The sequence below is a fragment of the Cottoperca gobio genome, chromosome 14 (genome assembly GCF_900634415.1).
Source record: "Cottoperca gobio chromosome 14, fCotGob3.1, whole genome shotgun sequence".
Lineage (NCBI taxonomy): Eukaryota > Metazoa > Chordata > Actinopteri > Perciformes > Bovichtidae > Cottoperca > Cottoperca gobio.
The window spans coordinates 3,943,497-3,964,248 of NC_041368.1; the positions used below are offsets into that span (position 1 = coordinate 3,943,497).

At 39.8% G+C, this 20,752-nt stretch overlaps 1 protein-coding gene across 1 annotated transcript in view; it reads left to right on the forward strand.

Annotated features, from left to right (window-relative positions):
• kirrel3a (kirre like nephrin family adhesion molecule 3a) overlaps positions 1 to 20,752 on the forward strand; it is a 153,916-nt gene that overhangs the window by 70,509 nt on the left and 62,655 nt on the right. Inside the window, 1 exon segment of the mRNA XM_029448752.1 lies at positions 18,919 to 19,068. Within this exon segment, the coding sequence (XP_029304612.1) occupies positions 18,919 to 19,068 (150 nt within the window).

The following is a 20,752-nucleotide window of genomic DNA, read 5'->3' on the forward strand; positions in this document are numbered from 1 at the left end:
ATAACACATGTATACTGTGTTTGCAAAGATGCCACCACACACATTAAATATGCATTTGAAGAACTGCTAAAATCAATAATTTAATCTCCCAGTGTGAACTTGCATATAGTATAAGGCCGACAACCACACTTCACACACGAAGAAGACACGCAAACATATCCCCACTTCTGTGTCAGTAGAGTGACGGACTCAGAATCAGCCAGTATAATATCTGTGATCACTCCCCCTGGTTTGTGCTCCCAATATGCACCACTCTCCCTCCTGAGCCTAATGCCATGTGGCAGGGCTGGCACCTCTCTGTCCAAAAGGATCCATCATGTCACACACACACACACACACACACACACACACACACACACACACACACACACACACACACACACACACACACACACACACACACACACACAACCTTGCATAAATTCATTTGATGTGGGAGTTATAGAATCTGAATTTATCTTTCATGGAGGACTGTTCCTCCACATGGTCTTAAAGCTAGCTATTACATGCTGACGTAAAAATACTCAAAGAAATACAGATGTGACACTTATTTTGACTCTTCCTACAATGCCCAGTTTTTGAAGCAAATGTTGCCGTCTGAGAACCTATCCTATCATACTATGAAGCCAACGTGCTTCGTTAGCATTACTGTCATTGGAACAATAGCGACTACTGCTAGCCTTAGCTCTTACTTTCCCAAACAAATCTTAAACTAATGCCCCATAATATCTGGCAAGTAGCAAAAGAACATATTTCATCTGTAAATATCTGATTCTTGCAATACAATGTCGTACAATGTTATAGTTTATACGGCGTCATAATATTGATGTTTAGGCACTGGCAGCATTTAGTTTAGGTCAGGGAACGATCGTGATCTGGTTTAATACAGAAAAAGTAAGCAGTGACTTGATACATAATGTGATTAATAGCATTTAACCAACAATCTTCCCCTAACCAGACCAAAGTGCTTTTGTAGCGTAAAGTTAACCACAGACTAGAGTGTGGATGTGAGCCTGTTTGTATGCCTGTCATCCACCCTGACCAGCTTCATGTCACTCCAATGTGGTTCATAAATGTAGATAAATCCAGGCAGCGATCACCGCAACGTAATTGAGAGAATAATTCATTAATACATAAATGTAATTCCAGGGAGACAGTGATGTTACCGTTTAGCCCTTAAGATGTGGTCACAGCATCACTTTACTAGCGGGCAGAATGGAGACAAGTGATGAAATATGAGGCTGTTGTGGACAGTATCTTAGAAAAATTATGTTTACAGTAATTCAACTGAATGGGCGAATGGGCTTTCAGTTTTGCAAATGGTAGTTGATTGATGAGACTGCACAAGTAATGAAATCACAGCACAATCAACTCTGATCTGTACTCTTCTGCAAAAACCTGCCCTATTTGTCAAGAGCTGATTTTCTAAACTGACTTCAGAAAACAGCTGCTGTTTAGGGAGAAGCTTAATCACAAAATGTGATTTATTTCAAAATTAATGACATTTTAAACCCACACTACTCTTTACTTTTGATCCTTGTAATCACTTGATAAAATTAATGTGAGATGTCTAGTGATTTGTGCTCTCTGGAATGGAAGAGGAGAAAATTGTCCAACAATGTGATTACTTTTCATTAGTTTTCAAAGGTGATCAAATGAAGGGTTTAAAATAATCTGGTATGATATGTAACTTGTTTCTTAGTTCACTGCTTAAGAAATGGAAATGCAACTGCTGGTGAAAACAACACCAGCAAAGCAGAATACATCTTAATATTTCTTCTGTCTTTGAAATAAAAACCAGCGGAGGTTATACTTTGCTCAATGGGTGCAAGATTTTAGACCAGTTTAACCTTGCATTTCTTAATAATCTTGCCCCTTTTCGCCACCGGAAACAGGGCAAGCCAAATGCTGCAATTCAACGTGGACCCCGTGGGCAAAATCTGTCACCCTAAGTGCTAAAAACTGGCCAAGCTATGTGGCTGAAAATGAAAGATGTGACAGTGAGAATATGCTGACTACAAGTTTAACATTGAATACAATTTTCAAAGTTCAGCCTTGCCTGATACTTATGAAACCACAGGATCAATGCTGTTTTATGGCGATGCAAAGCTGTGAGCACAGGATTGGATTACAAGATATGTCCACTTAAAAACAGTGTATTCATTGCAGAGCATTGTTCTCAAATTGTTAAAAAATAAAATACTTTATACATATTGTCATTCTTGCATAAGGCAAGCAAACTAAACAAAAATAGTTTTAAAAGCAAAAGTTGAAAGCAAAAGCATTTAAATCCTATTTTAATTATTTGTTTTAAAACAACGTATTTCTTCTAGCCCACCCCTCACTCTGTTTCCCTTCATTAGGTGATGTTGATATTTTACTTTCAACACTTTGGAATTGTGAAAAGCCATCATGACAAAGACATACAGGTAGCATTACAGCTGCATCACGTTAAACAATGGGGATCCAGTTAAAATTACAACATTTTATATGATAAATAAATATATATATATATATCTTTTTCACACACAATGTTCACGCATCAACAGGAATTCCTAGTGCTCCACACAAGCCAAGATAGAGAGAAAGCCAGATCGTGGTGCTTTAGATTACGAATACAATTTACATTTAAATATACAGAACAACCTCAGAGCTGATTGAAAGGACATAATACTTTACTGGCATGAATTTAGCCCTCAGGAATAAATCATTAGGGCAATTCCCCATGACCCCCTCTCCTTTGTCATGATATTAACAGCACATTCATTTCTCATTGCTGTGATTCCACCTCAGGAACATATATTCAGTTTTATTTTGCATTCATACTCCAGAGAATCCAGCCCTCTTTGTTTAAGATTATTTATCTGGCGTGTTTTGACTTTATTTGATAGTACAGATAGATATACAGGAAAGGGAGAGAGAGAGGGTGCAGGACAGGGCCGCGGGTTGGATATACAGTATACCCGGGCCTTTGCGGCAAGGACACAGGACACAGGAGTCCAGCCCTCTATAATGCTTTCTGAGCAGAGGACCAATTAACACCGATCTGTTAAAATCCTTCCTTTTGAATGCCAGTAAAAGCTGCCGTTCTCTCATGCTGAAATTTCTCTTTTTCTTTTATGATTTAGTCATGTAAGCATCCACTTATCACCACACTTGCACGTCAACATAAACTCACATCCATTCACAACATGATTGTTTCAATTGCCCAGTTGACAGGGCTCCTTTGGTGAAATCTCTATTTTATTATTCAGCCATGACAATTACTCTGGACAATAGAATATGTAAGAGCATGTAACACATTGTTGTGTTTTTGTGTTGACAGCTGGGAGCTTAGGAAACACAGCAGGAGGAAGTATTATAGCAGAACCAGTCAAGTCCTTGCCCAGAGCCACCAGGTAGTTTTCAAACGCTCCATCGACGCTTTGAAAAGTTGTAGGAGGTTCACCAACACTCAAAACAAATGGAATGAGCACAATGGGGAAGCATACTAATCACTGCTCTGCTGTGTCTCAGCAGTGAGGATTAAAAAAGAAAGTTGTATTATTCAGCGAGGAAATGAACTGAGAGCATGTAAACAATGTTCCATATCAAACAAAGGACAGCCGGTTGTATTAATGTTCAAGCAAGTTCACCATGTGATGAATTAACTTCACAGTGGTGAACAGCTTTTGAAAAACGCAAAAAAAAATGTGTGATGATTTGATGAGTGAGTGAAATATCAATTATGATGATGCAATAAAGATATAGATGTTTAAGATTGGTTGTCCCTGGTTTGGGAGGGAGAGGATGTGGGGAGAACTGACTGTGTTGTCCTTTAGCTGTTATTAGCATAACAGATGCTCGTCTCAACAGCTTTCCTTGTAGCCTGAAGAGTCGACTAACAAAAACCAACGGGTATGTAAATGTAAATCTCCCCCTCCACCATGTGAAGATTATTTACACAACTACTGATACAGAACCACGTTAGAGGTTGTCAGGGAAGAAAACAGTTAAAGGGCACACATCATAAAATAACTCACTTTTTACAATGCTTGTACAAATACTTACCAACCCACTCAATGTGAAATATGACAACCCAGTCAGGACTGCCAAGGTGCCCTTGAGCAAGGCACCAAATCCCAACAGCTAAAGACGCCTGTCCATAGTCAGTCCCCTCAATTTGACATCTATCCATTAAAGCTTGTGTAGAGGTCCTGTTTGTGTTTCAGGCCTGTGTGTAATACACAATAAGTGTAATAATAAGAGTGAAATTAATTTAATTTCCCCTCTGTGAGTATATTTTCTTCTTCTTAAATATCCATGAAAGAACAGGCCCATTTTTAGTTAAACTAAAGCAGTACACTTTTGTGCTTCATCTTTCATTTTGATCCGCTGCCCAATCAGCATCGCTGTCTGCCACACATTTGACTTTTTTCAAAAATACAACTCCTGGTTTATTGTACACTTCAAGTATCTCAACACATGTTTGGCAGTTATCCTGTGTTGTTCCTTTGGCTCTGATAGGTATTGTGACAGCTTACTGACAATCCAACTTAGATCAGGTCTTGTACATGTCATTAAATATATCAAGCTGTCCTACCACTTCACAGTATCTTTTGGATCAACAAGTTCATCATCACTATCAAAGTTATCAAAGCAAATTGGAACATTTGTACCAAAGAGCATTCAAAACCCTCCTCCAGAGATGCCACCATTATCTCTATTTCCATTATAAAAAGAAAAGAGGAAAGTTATTGTACACTAATAAAAAAGTACAACTTTAATCACCAAGGGTTCTCAACTCACAGGTTTGTATTTTCAAGGGACCTTTGTGTTCATGTTCACGTACAAGACCTACGTCGGTCTGAAAGTTTTCCTTTTATAAATGACGGGCATGAGAAGGGTATTCAAACCATTGATTATATCAGCCGCTTTTGCAAATCACTCCAGGTGTCCTGTTAGAAGCACTCCCATGTGAAAAGAGCTTAAGTAAAAGGAATGACTTTGTCAGGGAAAGCCTTGGGAAAAACAAGCAGTGGTGCTCCTCCCTAACACCCTCCACCCAGGCAGCCTGTGAGCTCCGTGCTGGTTGTTGCTGTATGGCCTCCTACACCGCTGAGGATTGTTTAATGAAGCAAGGGCAGGCTCACTGACAAGCATGGTTAGTGAGAAACTGACAAGTATGGTTATGACATGCCTTGTCTTACCTACCTTGTGGGAGACAAGGGCAAATGGACTTATTCTTTTGTGTCTTTTGTGTGCGTGTGTGTACAGGCATGCATGCATGCCCCAGTGTTTGTGTAATTTGTGGAAAGGGAATGACAAGGGAGGGGGATGTTGAGGCAGAGTGCTTACAAGTCTTGACATTTCTATCCAAGAAAGCCTGCTCATAACTGGTCAGGTGTGTCAGGGTGAATGGTGGCTGGGATGCTGTGCCCACGTCTCAGGAGGACATGTTACTTAACCTGCCTGAGCACCCCTGCCGACACTGAAGCAGCTCGAGGCAAAAGGTCACAGCAAAGCCTTGTCCTAATGTTTTGTCATTTCGTTTCAAATATTCAGCTTTTTTCAGAATTAGCATTCACAATCACATTTGAGATGGGTTGTACTTACTTGAGCCTGTTACTGTCACTATATCTCTCAATAATCCTCTCATTGGCTGGCTATGACAAAAAGGTCTAGAAGATATGTTTAATGATTTATCTTGCTGATCTGATGACTCTAACTCATATCAGCCTTTTAGATATTTACAATAATTAACTCAAAAGACTCAGATTTTAAATAGTGCAAAGTCCAGCTCAAAGTATTTCTGTGGTGATGGATTCACCTTAAAGCTATACAAACCTGCCATTTTCAGTAAACCAAACTCCATACATGAAATTTCTATTTTATTTTGAAAACTTGCACTTGGTCAGTGGTAAAGGGTCATTCCGGTCAGTCCACTTTGGTCAAGACTAAAATGGATGGATTGCCATTACGTTGGCACGGACATTCATGGTGCTCAGAGGATCAATTCTACTGAATTTGGTGACCGACTTTTCCTGTTCAGAGTGATATGTCTCAACAACTGTTGGAGGAATTACAATGCAATTTGGTGCAGATATTAACAGTCTTTGTGAACTTTGGTGGTCCCCTGACATTTATTTTTCAGTTTGTCTAATGTCTGTGGTTGCTGTTGCTCGGGAGGTAAAGCGTTTTGTCCACTAATCTTGGATGTGGCAGATCGATCACTGGCTCAGCCACATATTGAAGTGACTTTGGGCAAGATGCACAACCCTAACCTGCTGCTGATGGTAACAGTTAGGCCTATGCCTTGCATGGTAGCTTGCTGCCATCGGTGTGTGCATGAAATATTTAGCGCTTTGGATAAAAGCTTGAAATAAATGTAGTTAATTTACTTGATTTATGACCAAATACCTTCAAAATTAATGCCTGTAAAACATTCACTGACACTAACTTGTTTGCATATAATATCTATTGTTGCAAGTAAAGCATGATTAACATTTACTGTATATAGCAACTCATAGCACTTGGTTAGGTTAGGGAAATATTGTTTAATATATAATTGCCTTTAACTTAGTGTTTTAGCCCGATCAACTTACATCAAGTCAATTGTATTCATATAATAATTTTTATGTTGTATAAATACATCACAAAACAAATTAAGCAAGTAGTAGTGTATCCACAATATTCATACTTTCGCCAATATTCAATATTGCTTTCGCCAGAAACATTTGGAGCTTGTTGATTTTGCTGCATTTTCCTCTTTCCAAAGCAGATGTAGGCCAGTCTAATCACAGCTCTGCTCATGATATCATCATGATGCATCATGAGGTCATCACACTACACAAATGGCATGGTGAACTACTGAACCTATTACACCCAGCTTCGTTTTACATCATCCTCTTCAACCTGCCCACTTCCTACTACCTCGATGTGGAGGTGACAACACAGATTGTACATTAGAACTGATAAGGTCAGTCATTCAACAGAAGAGTGGGCCATAATCTTCCCTGACTTGACCTTTCCAACACAGATTAACTCCATTAGCCATGCAGGAGAGCTGTGCAGATGAGCAGCCTGTCACTACTGCACTACTTTCTACTACTGAGAAATGGGAATGGGATTGCATACATACCGTATATATAAATATATATGAGTAGAAAGATTTAAGAATGAAAAGCCCCTGAGCAGTGAAGCTCTCTGGCAGGCAGAAATAATGCAGTCACACCAATTGTAAGGCCTCACCCTAAGGTATGCCTGGATGTGATTCATGTGTCACAATGAGTCTCAGTGATTTCCAACACATCAGTGGAGGGCTTGAATTTACCTGATTTTGTTTTACTGCATGCATGCACCTGTGACTCACAGAACCAATGAAGGCCCAGAAGAAAATGGGTGGGGGGTGGTTTGCATCTTGCCTCGCAGCAGAGGAATATTGTTCAGCTTTGCACGAAGACTGTGAGTATCTGAAGCTATTTCCCAATGCTATCCATCTCTGTGGCAGGTTTGACAAAGCAATCAAATATTTCCTCCATGACTGTGGTGCATTGCAAACTCAGATTTCTGTTCAGAATTTTGATTTCAGGTGAGAGTTTCCTTGACAGAGCCATCGTACAAATGCAGTAATAAAGCCGATGTGTCATTGAGAATAATGGATAACAGATTGTCGTTTGTATTGTAAGACAAATTCATAGTTTTTTGATTGATGATAGTCATACTGTGTCCAACCTTCACTTTTGACTTTCTCTTGCTTAACTCTAGCACTGAAAGTGTTAATCTATCAATCTATCACAGCACAAGTGCCGGGAGCAAAGTAACGCAGAGCAATGCATACAAGTTGTGGCACTGTAAGTGCACGACTCCAACGCGTCACACTAATCCTTCATATCATATATCCCTGCGTTATTTTGTTACGTGTCTTTTTACAATAGCATGCACATCCAGACGATAAATACTAGGTGTTACACAGAACATGTAATAGACGGAAAAAAGTCTGCACACTAGATAATACTCCCATGAACATTTAATAAATTACTACCATATTTTTATATATGAAAGTAAATCTGCTTATCGCTTTGAATTATGTTTTGAAATTAATTTTTTTGCCAACTGTTCTTCCTACATTTGGCAGTTGCAACTGTATCACTTTTAGCATGGATTGTGATTTCGATTACTTTACTTAGATCGTTTTTTGTATTTGTATAATATTATAGTTTGCTCTTCATTTGTCAAATATGCCGCTCTGCTGTCAGTACACTTGTCTATGTTTGTGATTAGTAATATGCTGCAAACCCCGCCCCTTTTATGTGCTCATAGCTAGACTGAGAAACCCTGCATTCACTTACCAAGTTGGTTCACTTACCACCATCGTAGGTCCGTTTAGCAGGATCACGGTTGTTAGGGTTAGTAAAGCCACACTGGCTTCGTAGAACAGGCCCCAGATGAGTAGTTTCTGTCAACGACACGTTTGTTGTTTACATAACTCACAGGGAAGGCAAAAATGTTGCCACATGGTGACTTCAGGAAAGCAGAAGGATTTGTTGTTTCTCCGTCATCTCGGACTCTTGCAGTAGCTATGGTGTCTCCAAAAGTGCAGCTTCATGCTACCGGTAAGCTGCGCTGTGTTGTCTTTGAGCTGCAGGCTAAACTGTGTCGGAGGCGGGGGTTGTGGGAATAAAAATACTTGGAGAATCACCGATCCTGCTTTTGATTCCGATGACATAGAAAGGTCACACCTTACAATTGAAATACCCCAACAGTGATATATACTGTCTTGTTATTGTACAATGTTAATTTAGACTTTAGCTAAATCTTAAATCTACAGAAAGGTATTTCACTCTTCCAGCCTGTTTGTCCTCTTCCCTGTGGTCCCAGACTAATTGCATTGCCTGCCTTGCCCTGTGTCTGAGAGAGTCTGAACAACGGCAGTGTTAATGAGACGGGACTCGCTACTTCACCGGTGTCTCAACCCAACCTTAGTGTCATTATGGCAATTACCACCTGCCACGGTTATGTGAGGCAGCTGGCAGTCTCTCCGGGTCCCACGTACATGCAAATCAGCATGCGTTGATGTTCTCACTGCCGCCTCGCATGTTTACATCTAATTTCCAAGGATCACTGATGGGGCTGGTGAGATGCCTTCTGGCAAAAAGGCTATCAGACATTGGCGCACCTAAGCCTTTTTTTCTGGTTGTACAATGTGTCTGGTTCTGTTCACACATGCTCTTTTTTCATACTGCCACCATCTTCTTCTACTGTCCTTATGGGAATAATGGGAAGCTGCTCTGAGGCGGACAGAATATGGACGTGTGAAAATGGGAAATGAGTTTAGCCTGGCCTCTTTCTCGGCACAAAAGGGTAGTACGTTTTCTAAAGATGTGGAAAGTTCAACCTTTTTGAGCTGACCAGGCACATTCCTCCAGTGTCATTTCAGAAGCTAGCAAAGACAACCTTTCCTTCAACAAACAACACAAAAACTGTTAGGAAATGCAAAGGGGCACAGCTAAGAATTATAGGGCCACTGAAATAATCCTTCTACAACCCTCCCCAATATATTTGTACTACTGGAAGTGTTCTGCCCTGCCAGTTTTTCACCCACTAGTGATAAGACTGAACATTCAGGACATATCACAAGCTATTTTACAATTTAGAAAAAAACTGAATGCATTGGTAGCAACACAGTACTTTTTGTATGTGCAAATATGTATGCACACCATAGCATGGTTCTGCATGTGTTTCAGACCTACTTGCATTTGGCAATGTTTCACAGAGAGCCGAGGCAATTTAAAACACTTTAGAGTGGCCTTTGGCAGTGCCACAGGCAATATTCCCTTAAGGACAGAAGAAAGAACAGAGGAGCATGCAGAGGAGAAAGATGAGCATGAGGGGAGTAGATAAAGAGGATCTTGTGGGAGAGAAGGAGCGGGAGATGGGCAGAGCTCAGGGATTTTAGGGGGTGGGGGGGGGGGTTGTTTACCTGCAGCCTCAACTCTCCACATCCTCATCTGCCTGCTCCTTCTTTTCAGAAAGTACTGGTGCGCCCAAGTTGACAGCTGAGGTCAGACAAAAGACCCAGCAAAAAGCCTTCCAGCATTCTTGCTGCGTGCTTCCCATCAAAAGGCCCAGGAAATAAACACAAACATGAATGAAACACTGGAATCTAGAAATAAGCTAGGCTGGAGAAACAGGCAGCCTTTTTAACAGAGAGATGAGAGGAAGAGGGAGAGGAAGACAGCAGGTCGAGACTCACAGAGTGTTTGTGAAATGGTTGATTCCATTAGCTGCATGTGCATTGCCACCAGGTAGGATTTGAACTGCAGCACTTGATAAAATAATCTGAGGACCAGTGAATAGGGCAGAACCAAATGTCCCTGAATATGTTTATGTGAAGCTGATGGTGCTTTGTGTTCCAGTCATTTTTTTATTTTTCTCACCACCTCTGTATGTGTGTGTGTGTGTGTGTCTGTATTTTTTTAAATACAAGAAAAGTATTTGTGATTTTTAAATAATTGTCATAAATTTGTTATCAGGAAATCAAATACAAAGTGTCAAATGCCTGAAAAGTTTAATTTAATCTGTTAAAGAACATAGTAGTAGTAGTATTAGTAGTAGTAGTAGTAGTAGTAGTAGTAGTAGTAGTAGTAGCAGTAGTAGTAGTAGTAGTAGTAGTAGTAGTAGTAGTAGTAGTAGTAGTAGTAGTAGTATACAGTAAACTGGGAGATGAGCCATTGCAGGGATAAATTAATTTGTTCTCAATAAAATAAAATTGGCATTAGCATAGGGAACTAAAAATACTATAAGATTCTATACAAAATGCATTTGGTCACATTAAGTCACATTAAGAGTAAAATGTAAATGCAATGGTTCTCTATAATGACAACTATGTAAACAAATTGAACATGTAGAGAGCTTACTAAAAAGGGGTTGTCAGTGTACTGATTGAGGCAAATATGGAGACATAAAGTGTTAATTGCCATTTTAACAGGATACAACATTTATGAGAATAGATGTGCGTTGAGTGTTGTCAAGGAAGAGATAAATATAATTGTAAATGTGTATGAAGCTACAATATCAAACTTTTTACCATGTTGGAAGGAACATTAACATTTACTCCCACCCTCTCAGTTCCCACTTCAAAATGTGTCATTCATCTTGATGAGTCTTGAAATAGTGTTAGCCTGAGTTTACCAGTATCCACAAGGCCTGACAAAAAAAACAAAAACATTTAAAGCAATATTAATTGTGTTTGATCATGCTATCCTTTCTGTACATCTACTACTCATTGCTTTCTTAAATGATATAATACAGTAATGCACTGGTACAGCATTATCAAATACCATCTTTAATTCAACTTTACAGAGAAAAAGCTTAATACTTGTTTTGTTCAAGCTCATAAATATTTATTGGCCGAGGTGCAGTCAAAACAGATGGTTTTTCAGTCTGCGACGGAAGATGTGAAGACTTTCTGCTGACCTGATATCAATGGGGAGCTTGTTCCACCTTTTTGGAGCCAGGATTTGTTGAGGGGTATCTGGATCCCATTCGCAGTGAGAGATGAGCTGTAGAGGTCGGATGGCACATGTAGATAATTCAGCCAGGAGGGAATTGCATTTGTCAAGGCGTGAGATGACAAGATCCTGGACCAGAACCGGTGTCGCCTTCTGGGTCAGTAGGGGACGTATCCTCCTGATGTTGTAAAGAATGTATCTGCAGGAGCGGGCTGTTGCAGCGAGGCTGACAGTGAAGTTAGTCGTCCAGTGTCACACCCAGATGCCTGTCAGTCCGAGTCAGGGAAACAACCGAAGTTCTGATGTTGACAGTAAGGTCTTGGATGGGAGGTTTTCCCCAGAATGAAAAGCAGTTCAGTGTTGTCGAGGTTGAGCTTCAAGTGGTGTGCGGCCATCCACTGAGATATTTCAGCGAGACAAGCAGAGATCTGTCCAGCCACATGGTTTTCAGATTGGGGAAAAGACAGAATCAATGTTTTTGCTATAACATTCAATGATGTATGGTTGTCGCCACAACTTGATAGCTTCAGTTAAACTAACCAGTGTACACAGCTACAGTAGTCATGCACAAGCAACTTCAGGCAAATGCAGGGTTCAGGAATTGTCACCAATTTATTATATTGAATATATATATATATATATATATATATATATATATATATATATATATAATTTTTTAATTGAACACTATACCAGTGGCAGTTTTTACACCATATGTAGACACCAAACATTTATGAGACATGTACTAATGCTAATGTTACTTGCTTGTAGCTGTCTTCTTAAAACCTTGCAAGTTTCCAGTTACATGATGTACAACTGAAGTCACTGTCTGTCAGCCGTACGGCCTCTTTCTTATAACACACACATCAGCTGCTCAGCCTGCCAACAGAAAACAAATGTAGGCCAAGATCCAACATGTCCAGGACATTGCAGCGCTCAGCTATGTTTTTCATTTGCATTCCGGTTCGCCTGCAAACAGCTGTCCTTCATCTACAGTCATATAGGAATTCTAGTCTGTCAACTATGACGGAGTAGCCTACTAATGCCACTGTTAGAAAAAATAATAATCTGAAATTTAGCTAATTAAATCATAATCTTATAATATTACCAGGTTGGTGTAGCTGTCTCGCCTATAGACACCTTTGCTCTATTTGAGACTGTCTCTCTACATCGGATGCTTCTAGGGGAAGCGGCTGTGTAGTTGCACTTGGTTGGAGGTGGTGAAGTTAACATTTGTGCGGTCAATAAGCCACATGTTGGTGAGATTTATGCCTGTTCAGAAGTGTTTTCAGTTAGTTTCAGTTAGTTTCTTCGATGAATAGCAGCGAAAAGCCGCTTTCCTTAACTTTGAGCCCCAAACGGGATTCTGCCAGACGGTCTGAAGGACATACTATCATACCTGCAGAGCAATGCAAAGCAGACTAAAGCCAACAGCTTTGTCAACTGTGTGATCTTTGTATGTTTGTGACCTCCATCTAAACATAAGAAAGACTGTGTCCCTCTCTGTTAAAGCACTAAGCGTGACGTCCATCACAGTTATGACAGACACCACAGGATCCTGCTCATGGCTTCATCATCAGTCACAGCAGATTTGGATGAATGTGAGAGTCTGAAGCCATCATGTTTTCTTTACAGCTGATTTTGTTTCACCGAGTTGATTAGAAACTAAGCATGAATCACACTAGCTTTCATACATTGCATGGTGAGAAAAGTGTGACACTTTGCAAGAGAAATACAACAGCTGAACAAGTCCTACTTGTTATACTTCACTCAGATCTTTGAATCCACACTCCCTGTGATTGTAGTTTGTCCTTTACAAACATGCTTAAACACATTCAGTCAATGATGTACAGTTTAGTTTCAGAAGTGAGGGCTCAGCAGAGAAATAGGATTCAACACAGGTGCACGTCAAAAACGTCGTAAAACGTCGTAAAACGTCGTAAAACGTCAAAAACCACAAGGCAGATATAACATGCAAACTAATCCAAATGGGTCAAGCCGAGGGACAAAGGTCAGATAGGCTGTTAGGAGATCAAACTGGCAAGCCAGGCAAGCGCAACAGATGTCTTAAAAGCTAAGTTGTAAGCACAACAGACAATCTAGCAAAGAGTGAATGAAGCTGGTAAATACACTTACATTTATCAGTGTGTACACTGTTAACATAGACGAGCTGACTCTGCTGCTATTAACCATAACACTGTCACTTTACCTGGAAATTTATAACTGAACATATATAACTGAAGGTGAGCAGCTGGATAGTCAGAGGACACCGTTTTGAGAATATAATGAACAAAACCAACTAAAACTGTTTAAGTTGGGGAAATTTGGAGTTCACCTAGACAACAGACTGGACTGGAAATGCAACACAGAGGCTGTTAACAGGAAAGGACAGAGAAGACTCTACTTCCTGTGGAAACTCCGGTCCTTTAATGTGTGCAACTATAACTATTTAAAAAAGACATGTCACACTTACACACATCTCCCCGTCCCCAGTGTCCCTTTGTGTCAATTCTGCGAAGGACTGTTTTGTCTAAAAACAATGTGGTTTCTTACTCAAAAATGGAAGTTCTTCATAAGCCAATGCCGGGAAGATGAATAAATAACATTTGAAACTGGATAAAACTTTTGGGATTCTCAGAACTCTTCTGTTTAACTAATCCCACCATGACCACGCGCTGACATGCAATCTTTCCATTACTGCTGCTCTCCCATGGTAAACGATCTGTCTTGTGAAAGATTAATAAAAAGGAACTTGACGCACAGTAACCCCCCCCCCAAATAAAATAAAGGAAGCCTTGGGCTGTGCTTGCAAGCATTTTGTTGATACAGAAGAAGGATCAATCCATGAATCAAAGATGTTCTAGATCCATTTTTACCCCCCGCCCTTGTTGAAGGGGAAGACACATTTATTTTCAAATGTGGGGAACTGAGAAACTCGAGAGACCTTTATTTCTAACCCATATTGTTATCTATCAAGGACTGTCTGCAACATACAGTAGTAAACAATTTCATTTTTCGCAGAGAGACCCAGGGGAGTTCATTACACAGTGTTTTTTGTGTGTAACATACTGTATTTTTAAAGAAGATTAGAAGGACTTGTTTTTTTCTTTCTCAGTAGTTTCAGTTTAGCATGCAACGCTGCATACGGTCAGATTGCTCCACAGACAATTCACAGCACTGTGGAATGTTTACTGCAATAATGTGATTATGCATACTAGATAAATTCAAAATTGGTTTGTTTCATATATTTCCTTCTTATAAGTAGACTGTGATTCTCATCTCACAGCAATGTTGACATGGAAGGAAGAATGAAATTGACATGTAATGTACTTTGTCACTGTTAAATGGTAAATGGACCGCATTTATATATAACTTTATCTAGTCTACCGTCCACTCAAGGCACTTTGCAAGACATGGCAACAGTTCACACACACATATTCATACACAGGTCAGTGTTTTCCCTAGGTTTACTTCTGGGGGGGGCGCTGTGGGCCGTGCGAGGTGCGCAAGTCAAGGTTTTATTTGTAGTTTCCTCCTCTCTGTTTCTGACTATAGATGTGTGTGTGTGTGTGTGTGTGTGTGTGTGTATGTGTGTCGGGAACGAAGCCCCGCCCTTCACAAAACAGCGGAGGAGTGAATGTGCAAAGCAATGCTGTAAACACTGAAACGTGCATATAAATTAGATAACTGATATAATCGTTTACTTTATTTAATAGAAGAGCACCTGCTCAATGTGAAAAGTGAGTTGTGAGTATAAAAAAAGAAATCCAGAAAAAAACACCTTGAATTTCAGGGGCAATTTCTCCAAGACAATGGTAGTGGAAATACTGCAGGTAGCAGAGGCTGCCATTCAAGGTGCTAACTTGCTCATCAGTGTAATAATTTAGTACAGTAGTGTTAACTGTAGAGTCTTCTTTGGCGCACCGAGCAGCAAAAGCTGCACAGATGATTTCACATTATTGCACATTATTTTGCATCATTCTGCGGACCCTCAGCGCTCAGTCCATCGGCAGCATGGAATCTGAAATCCATAATGAGACTAAATCGCTCTCAGTACTATTTTGCTAAAGCTGTTTAAGGAACGCTTGTTCATTCTCCCCAGTAAACATTTCATGGACTACTCTGGCATAAAGGTGCCAAATGCTCCCCTTCCTTGTTTCAGTCTTCTTGGAAGGTAAGGGAATTCAGGGCCTCTCATAAGCTTACTTGCGTTTCAGTAAATCCACCAGCCTGTGAGAGCATCGATTCCCAGATCAATGGCTGGCAAATTGAAAGCTAAGTTCGTGTTGTGTAGTGTTGATCTTGAGATCTGTATGAAGCTGGATTAGGATTTGTTGAGGAAACTGTCCTTCAATTTTCTGAGCATATTCACAGAAGTATTATAGCATGTTATTGTATTTAATTACTAGCAGGCAACTTTGCCCAGATTGTCTGTATTTTTCACTTTCTTCTTTGTAAACTCTCTTCATCCACAGGCCTCATGACCTTAAATCATTCTCACGAAATATCATGAAATAAAAAAACGTTTAAATACTGCTCTACCCAAGACCTTCAATAGCACCTATTTTGAAAAATAATTAATTATATGTTCCATTCTTCTAATACAGTTATAAGAGAACACAGCTGGAAACATGAGGTAACATTTGATCTATTTTGCTTTAAGTGGTTCTCCTATTTAGTAAAACACCATGATGCTGTGCTTTATCTCTAAATTGCACATATCTAAGCTGTCAACAGTACATCAACGGAAAAGAACATTTCCACAAAAGTGTAATTGCTTTTTGTGCCAGGCAAAAACAAATTCAGCAAAGAAATATATTTATTTTAAATTTGACTGAGACAGTCATCCCCCACAGAGAAGATGGAAGATGTAATGATGAGATCCATTTGTTCTATTCATCCTCCCATTAGTGCCTGCCCTGCTGCGCAAACGTACTGTTCTGAAGCGCAAGACGAGGTTAGATTGTCACATTACAGCGCTCCCCATAGAGCTGTACAAACACTGTTTGATAGAAGGAGACACAGACATGTACATATATAGATTGCGCCCCACTGGAATCCCCATTGACACTGTTTGCTACTTCCATGCTGATCTCCTGCGCCCTGTTTGTGTGCCAAACCCCTATTTAAAACTTCACAGATACTGACAGTTTGAAAACCAAAGCCCCTCACACTGTTAGTCTGATTGTAGCGATGCCAGTTATAGACAAATACTGTTTTACAGATCAAAATTTGAAAAAGTTTTTTTTTGGCTCATGGATGTGGGCAGAAAATTAAAAATAAATAAATCAACTATCCATGACTCACTGCTAAACCGGAAACACACTGCTCCATACTACAGTAAATGTGACTAGTGGATAATATCCTGTGTTTAGTTTCTTTTAGAAACTTAGGAAGCCTACTTTTCAAACATGGGACAATTAGACAGCAAATTAATTATATTAAAGAAAGAGTAATTAGGGAAATAAGATGTATTGATGGGAGGGGTATTGCGGCGCTCCACCACCCCCTTTGACAGAAGACTATAAAACAAGAAGAAGCCTTGTTCCTCTTATTGCCCTCTTCATGACCTCCTCCCTGCTGCTCTTCCGACTCGTTGACTATCTGGGCAGGCCCAGCTAAACTCTGGTCCCCTTCAGAACTCCCCTCAATCCCTGAGCTGCGACAAACATGCTAAAGGCCGGCATCCAGCCAACTTTCAAATTTCGAACTCAACAAGACCCGGTGAAAGCTGCCACTGCTCCTTCACCCCAGACAATTGGGGAGAGCGAAGATCCGGTTGCCTGCTGAGCGAGAGAGTTGGACAGAGTGGCTCAAGCCGGGCCACCACGTTGGACCAAGCCAACCGAGAATGTACTACCATGGCAGAGAGCTCCAGGAAGCTCCAGACAAGAATCCTGCAGAGTACTGATTTAATAAACAAATTAGCATAATTTTCCCCTTTCGAAGGGGGGGGGGGGGGGGGTGCGAGTACCCTGAGGTGAATTTAACGCGATTAGAATTCTGTCATTTAATATAAATCAAATTTTTCCTGATAGCTGAAGTTTAGAGCAATATTTTCTACCAATTTATTGTTTTTGTGATGCATATGGGAGGCGTTTGAGGCTTATTAATTATTGTTCCAAGTTTCGAATCATTCTTTGCATATTTGCTAATCACTGATGACAAATACAACTGGGAGCTGGATAAGAACAAAGTAAAAAACTTTATCTGAACCCTCCATCAGACCGCCCTTGAAACATTCTGATAATCTTGGTATTCTTTCTTTCCAGAAAAGGTGGAATATGTAACAATGAATCATAATTATAGAAGATGTGTAATCGTTTCTCACCCTTTAAATTACATTTGATTAACTCTATGTTTAGCTCTTCTGTTTTCATCCAAGACAGCAATGTGGCTCTAGGGATGGCACTGTTTGTCAGTCAGTCCTCCACTTTGGTCGGAACAGAAATATCTCAACATGTATTGGATGGATTGTCATGGAGTCTATTTGACATTCTAAAAACATTGGTGATCCTCTGACTTTTCATCCAGCGCAACCAGTGGGTTCACATTTGTGGTCTCGACAACAGTTGGATAGAATAACATGCAGATTGCTCCAGACATTCACGGTCTTTATCAATTTAGGTGATCCTCTTACTTTTTTATCTTGCACATCATCATCAGGTGAACATTTCAGTTTGACTAATACTTTGATTTATCACTCAAGTTTGGTTGTCTTTACAGTGACCATGAGAGCCTCACAGAGTCGCTGTCATGGCTGTGGACTCTTAGCCTTGTTAAGCGAGGACTACCAAGAGATGTGGATTCACATCATTCACAAGAAATACACATCTTGTATATGAAAGGAGAAGCCAATGTAATATATAATAAAACTATTGCAATTTCAAAGCCTTACAATATCTTGTAGCTCCAGGCACATTTCTGACCTAACATATGGCCAGGAGGGTGTCTCTCAACATGTCTCTCAACATGCCTCTGAAATGTAGTTATGAGTTGTCAATATCACTCTAATGTCCAAAAACAAATATGTCACACCTATGCTTACACCTTTAGTATTGAGTTATGCGCTAAATGTGGATGATCAACACAGAGCTCCAGATAAAATAAGTTATAAAAATGCAATGATATTTTACCACTTATTGCGTAAGGCTATGAAATACATTTTGTCTAGAATTTATCTGCTAACATTTTCTGTGCAGCTTCATGTGGACTAATTTGCATGCCTTATTTGAAATGATTGCTATATAATGGTATGGTTTCCCATACTGAATGTAGTGTACATTGTCTTTGGTCATTTTCATATGGTGCGTGAGTTTTTATTGCATTTTTGCTCATTTGATTTGAGTTCACCATTTGCAGATTGTGTAATTTGGTGTTTATTGTACAAGTTAGACTAATCAGTTGACTCTTGTTGCTCTTCCAGGGAGATCTACTGTGTTCACCCAACAACCAACAGACTTGGTAGTGGTGGCAGGCCAGCCAGTAACACTGCCCTGCTCCATCCCCGGATACCATGGCATGGTGCTGTGGCTGCGTGATGGCATGGCCCTGGGTGTTAATAGGGATCTATCAGGTAATTTATTTTTTAAAATAAAGCTAATATAAATGCAATAAATGCTTCCTCTTCACAACATGTTAGTACAATAACATTCCTTAAATATACAATTACACCATGATTAAAGGGTGACATATTATGAATAAAAATACTTTTTTAGTGTACACGTACATTAAGGTATATGGATTGCCTATCAACCCACACACTGTGAAATAAGATAACTCAGTCAGTTTTTGTGGGCTGCCGAGGTCATACAATATAGGATTCAACATGTCATACAGATGTGCCCTCCACGCCCCTTCTATGTCGCATGCAGGCTCATTAGAATATAAGGCCCCCCATGTGAGTATCTCCACCCACGGCTTGAACACTACCTTTGCAAAGATGCACCATAGTTTTCTCGCAAGCCAACCAGAGCAGTTTTTCAGGACGGGGGCTTAAAGAGACATGCAATAAAACAGAGTGCTTCAGACAGACGGTGAATACAGGGGGATGCACACAGACAGTATGAGAGAAATGTGTTTTTTGAACATGTCCTAGTAAAAACCCAAAATATAACTATGAACCTAAAATTGAAAATAATATGTCTTTTAAGAAAATGTTAAACCCTCAAAGTTACCAAAACCAATTCATTATTCATTGTAAAAAACAACTGAAAGGAATAACTAATAACCAAAGCTAACCTCATGTTACAGAACTGAGAAATACACTTCTAGCAGGCTCACATATATAACCCACAAGTACACAGGTATGCTCAACTCACTGCAGTGCAGAATTCCTCAACCGTAATTCTCTTAAAAACAGCCCATAAACTGGCCATGCCCCAGGTAGGATGAGCTCCAGGACCTAAGGGGGGCTCAACACTGCAGCTAATGCAATTCACAGTTATTGCCTCAACTAAGATCTGATGAAATAAGAGTTTTCTTTTATGAGGCGTAGCCCATGAAATGAACTCAGGCATCCTGTTCTGTCCACATACATGTGTAGATGTAGTAGCTACTCGGGTAATCAAAGTGAGGGGGACGCAAATCTCATAATTGTAAAGTAGGGCATATGTAAGCAGATTCAAACACTTTAGAGACTAATGTAGGATTAGTTGACGGTACACTTTAAAATTCCCTGGTGCAAATTAAAATTTGACAGGCAAATAGAGAGAGCATGGACTTGCTTGATGTTGTGGCTTATAGAGGAAGTGACATTTTAAGTGAAAGGATTTTAATGTTGCCTTGTCTAATAGCTCAAAGGGTGCAGTGATGGTACACTGAGATCCACAGACCAGTCCTGCAATAGGCTTTTAAATGTGGAGTTAGTGCTTTGCCTTCATTGAATATATCTTACAAGATATAAAGTTAGGATACGAAGCTTAGTCTACACAATCATGTTCAGATCATAAAGTTCCTCAAACGAGCCATGATAGTGAGCATGCTATGTGAAGTGGATCTCGGGCTCTGAGCACTCTGGGATGTGAAATTATATACTGTAGGTTTAGAGCCTCTCATGGGTCAAGTCCATCTCACAACATGTTTTATACACAATGAATTGACCTGGATGATAGGAAAACTACACCTATATATGTAAAACACTACACTATTAAATCAGAAAAACATATTAAGTATATAGAGTGATTTTAAATAAGTGAGCTAAAATATGTTAAAGAAGATACATTCTATATTCTTGTTAAGTCATGATTTTTGGCTAACGA